Source organism: Penaeus chinensis, chromosome 34, assembly GCF_019202785.1.
Source record: "Penaeus chinensis breed Huanghai No. 1 chromosome 34, ASM1920278v2, whole genome shotgun sequence".
In the NCBI taxonomy this organism is placed as follows: domain Eukaryota; kingdom Metazoa; phylum Arthropoda; class Malacostraca; order Decapoda; family Penaeidae; genus Penaeus; species Penaeus chinensis.
Window position 1 is genome coordinate 15,077,924 of NC_061852.1, and position 5,000 is coordinate 15,082,923.

General features: G+C 45.9%; 1 protein-coding gene across 1 annotated transcript in view; it reads right to left on the reverse strand.

The window, feature by feature from the left end:
* Positions 1-3,000: 3,000 nt before the first annotated feature.
* LOC125043824 (transcription factor HES-4-like) overlaps positions 3,001-5,000 on the reverse strand; it is a 2,391-nt gene continuing 391 nt past the window's right edge. Inside the window, exons 2-3 of the mRNA XM_047640146.1 lie at positions 4,585-4,680; positions 3,001-4,463 (exon numbers count right to left, since the gene is read on the reverse strand). Of these exons, the coding sequence (XP_047496102.1) occupies positions 3,555-4,463; positions 4,585-4,680 (1,005 nt within the window). The 3' untranslated portion in view covers positions 3,001-3,554. The remainder of the gene's footprint in view (positions 4,464-4,584; positions 4,681-5,000) is intronic.

The following is a 5,000-nucleotide window of genomic DNA, read 5'->3' on the forward strand; positions in this document are numbered from 1 at the left end:
ATCCCATCCCTTACCGTATACAATTTAAAAATACAGGAATAACGAACAACAAAATAACTACAAACGACATACCACACACAATAACGACATGAACAAAATCAACCATAAAATAAACATTACAAAATACGGGCTTCCTCTGGCCCTGCTCTCGCCACGCCATGCCAGGCCATCAGCACTGGGAAGTCTCGACTCGATACCAAAGCTCCTGTTACTCGATCTCGGTATTTGACGGTTGGCGAGTCTCGAGTTCGGGACGAGGGCGTGGGCGGGCGTGAAGGGGGAGGGGGGGAAGGGGCTGTGGTGGGGGTAGGTGGAAAGGGGAGGAAGGGGGGAAAGGGGGAGGAAGGCGTCACGGATGAAAAGGAGAGATAAAAAACGGAGGGAAATTACAGTAACAGTCCTGGGAGTTGTCGCTTCAAAGGTCGGACGGTTAGGCGCGAGAGAGGCGGGTATGGAGGCATTGAGAGGCACGGAGATTGAGACAGAGAGGGAGAGAGAGAGAGAGAGAGAGAGAGAGAGAGAGAGAGAGAGAGAGAGAGAGAGAGAGAGAGAGAGAGAAAGAGAGAGAGAGAGAGGGGGGGGGGGAAGGGAGTTAGAGAGAGAGAGAGAGAGAGAGAGAGAGAGAGAGAGAGAGAGAGAGAGAGAGAGAGAGGGGGGGGGGGGGAAAGGAGTTAGAGAGAGAGAGAGAGAGAGAGAGAGAGAGAGAGAGAGAGAGAGAGAGAGAGAGAGAGAGAGAGAGAGAGAGAGAGAAAGAGAGAGAGAGAGAGGGGGGGAGGGGAGTTAGAGAGAGAGATAGAAAGAGAGAGAGAGAGAGAGAGAGAGAGAGAGAGAGAGAGAGAGAGAGAGAGAGAGAGAGAGAGAGAGAGAGAGAGGAGAAAGATAGTTAGAGAGAGAGAGAGAGGGGGGGAGAGAAAAATAGAGAGCGATTGAGAGAGAGAGAGAGAGAGAGAGAGAGAGAGAGAGAGAGAGAGAGAGAGAGAGAGAGAGAGAGAGCGAGAGAGAGAGAGGAGAAAGATAGAGAGAGAGAGAGGGGGGGGGAGAGAAAAATAGAGAGCGATTGAGGGAGAGAGAGAGAGAGAGAGAGAGAGAGAGAGAGAGAGAGAGAGAGAGAGAGAGAGAGAGAGAGAGAGAGAGAGAGAGAGAGAGAATCACACATAAGCAGCTACAAAAATTAAGAGGAAGAAAAAAGAAAGACAGAAAACAATCATAAACGATTTTTTTAAAAATCACGCCTGCATCCCTCCCCCCTCCCAGCGCAACACCCCCTCCCCTCCCCTCTCCTCAGAACCCGGCACCTGACCCCCCTCTCCTTACCGGAAGTCTCAAACATAAACATCTCAGCAGGTTGTCCTCACGCGGTCGAGGGCACAAGTGTCTACTCTGGGCCTGCTAACGGACGACCCACTGTCTTCGGGATTTAAATCTAGCAGGCCTCTTCCTCCTCCTGCCCTTTCTCCTCTCCCCCCCCACCTTCCTCCTCCCCATCTTCCCAGTCCTCCTCCTGCGCCTTCCCCCTCCTCCTCCTCACCCTACCCTTCCCCTCCCCTCCCCATACCCATTCTCCCCCTCCTCTTCCCCCTCTTCCCTCTCCTCCCTCATCCTCCTCCTCCCTCCCCCCTTCTCCCTCACCCTATCCTGCCTCTCACCACCCCCCCCCTCCTCCGCCCCCCCCCTCCCCCCTCGTACGTTACGTCACACCGGCCGAGAGAGTTCGTTAATTGAATCGGAGTCGGAACTTAATTACCCGCTGATGACTTCCGGCGAGAGATTAGCGCCTACGTTTTCTAGTCGTAGAAGGCATGCGTTGCTCGCTGCTTTTCTCTTCAGTGTAATCTGTTTCAGTCTATTCGGGATGTTTAGTATGATTTCTGTTTTCAGAGTGAAATGCCTAAAAAGAAATGATTGTGTATGAATGCGTACACACACACACACACACACACATGTATATATATATATATATATATATATATATATATATATATATATATATATATGTATGTATGTATATATATACATACACAGTATATATATATATATATATATATATATATATATATATATATATATTATGCATACTTTATATATACACATACATACATACATATATATATGTATATATATATATATATATATATATATATATATATTATGCATACTTTATATATACATACATACCTATATATATATATATATATATATATATATATATATATATGTATATATATACATATATATATGTATGTATGTATGTATATATAAAGTATGCATAATATATATATATATATATATATATATATATATATATATATATATATATACATACTGTGTATGTATATATATACATACATATATATATATATATATATATATATATATACACACACACTCACACACACACACACACACATATATATATATATATATATATATATATATATATGTACTTATGAGCATATATATATATATATATATATATATATATATATATATATATATATATTTATATATATACATATATATATGTGTGTGTGTGTGTGTGTGTGTGTGTGTATATATATATATATATATATATATATATATAGAGAGAGAGAGAGAGAGAGAGAGAGAGAGAGAGAGAGAGAGAAACAGAAACAGAGAATGTATGCTTGTATTACGAAAGTAGCATATCATGACATTACATGAAAAGCGAAGTAATCTCAACTTATTTAGTCAAATAAAGTTCCTCTCGTGCCTCTGTTCCGGACCCGCACCGCGTTGGTTGTATGAACTGAATTGTATGCGGCCAAACGGAGATATGTTTTACAGGCAAGAAATGATGAAGCTGAATGTTGTAATGTTACTTGTTAGTTATATATTTCTTATCTGTTATTCCTTTTTGAGAAGAATTGATGATATATATTGTTCAACCAGAACTTACAGGAAACTTTAGCTTCTTTAGATTAAGGAAATTACAACTTAAGAAAATTGAGGACTTTGTTTTAGGAGGATTAAAAGGTCGGACATTTTAAACTATATATATTTATTTAGAAATATAATTACTTATTTTCATATTTGTACTGGTCTCAGTAATATAATCGTTTCACTGTCTTTTGAAACTCTAAGGACTTTCTTCTTCATGTTATTAGTCCCGAACATAATGATAGATTTCTGGAAAATCAACATGAACAGGCGATGATTGTTGTTTATAACTTTTAAATACAGGAGCCTGGTAAATGATGACATCTTTCGACTGTGCAAGGTTTTTATAGACAGGGCGAGTCACAGCTCTGTCTCAGAAAGATTTGCACTTTCACATGCTCACTCACATACACTCGATCGCATTATCCATCACAGCACCATCAGAATTAGGAACACGAAAGTTTATTTACAATAGTAAATATAGACTTTTTTTTATATAAAAAGGTAAAATGCATATAGAAAAATATACTCAAGACAGATAAGCAAGAAGTACAAAATCATGCCCGTGGATCAGGTACAGGACATCAAGGCACTGATATCACCAGCTTGGAAACGTTTAATCTACAGGCGGGAGAGTGCCACACACGGCGGGCCTTTCACCAAGGGCGCCAGTGGGGGTTCTGCTGCTGGAGACGGTGGTGGGCGGGGTAGGGGGTGTGGCGGGCCTCTCGCAGCCACTGGCAAGGGGTCGGTGCCTTGGGCGCAGCGACGGGGCCCTGTTTGGGGGAGACGCGAGGGGCGGGTGTAGTGGCGGTGGGGCGGGGGTGAAGGGCCACCTGGGGCTTGCCGGCCGACGTGGCCAGCTGCGGGGATTCCACCTGCACCGTGATGGCATGCTGGCGGCGGAGGGCGACGGGCACGGGCTCGCTGCGGCGGTGCGGCGTGGCCAGGTCGAGGGGGGCAAGCTGGGGGTCGGCGGGCGAGTCCTGCACGCTCGGGCTCGGGCTCGCTTCGCCTCCTGAATAAGCATACGGACTCACTCGCCCCTCGAAGGAGTCGGGAGTTCTCTGAGGGCTTCCTCGGGCGGATTCGGGCGAGGAGGGCGTTCCCGCAGCCTCGGGCGATGCCGCGTTCACAGGAGATACGTTCCCCGAAGGAACCGAGGCCCAGGACGGGAGCACGAGGGCCAGCTGACCCGAAGGAAGGCGCGCCTGTATGAGAGGCACTCCTGCCAGCGAAGCCTGAGAGCCCTCGGGGTGCTGCGGAGACGACGCGGGACTCCTGGCCTCGAGGACCTCGGTCGCCGAAGGGGCTTCGGTAGTGGTGCTGGCGGTGCTCAGGTGCGACATGACGCGCGTGTGGAGGTCGGCGGGCAGCCCGTTCACACCCGCCAGGAACCTGCTCACCTCCGAGGCGCACTGGGTGAAGCCCGCCCGGTACTTGGCCGTGGAGTCGCTCCCTGCTGAGCCTCGAGGGGCGCCGCTGTCGTGACGGTGGAGCGCCTGCACGTGGCGGACTGTCATCTCCAAGATGTCTGCTTTCTCTAGCTTACTGTATCGCGTCGGCTGAGGGAAGAAGGAAAGAATATTGAAACATAGCCGGCCAGAGGAATTCAATGTCAGATCTCAGAACCGAGTGATTCCATAATTCATATGAGGACATGAATAAAACACAAAGAAAACTTACGTCTTTTCTCTGGGCGGTAAGGACCAGATTCTTGAGTTCGTTTAGGCAGTGGTTTATGCGTTCCCGACGACGCCTCTCCATAAGGGGCTTGTTACTCTGGAAGGAGACAAGAGGACCAGGTTAGTTGAGGAGTCAGCTGATTGTGGAAATGGCCTAGTTCATTTGCAATAATAAGCTATGTCATGACACGCTAGACAATAATGAAAAAAGGGAAAAGGATAAAAAGATAAGAAGTCTTTTTCTGTTGTATTAAAAAACGACCCTAGTACAGGTCTTGGATTATTACTGATAAATAGTGAAAAACTCGCCAAAACCACCTGTCATGCTCTAACACATTGCACATTATGCGATAACACGTGCAATGACCAAGGCTTCATGAGAGGTAAGTTGAAACATAAGGCTTTAGGTTCAATCTC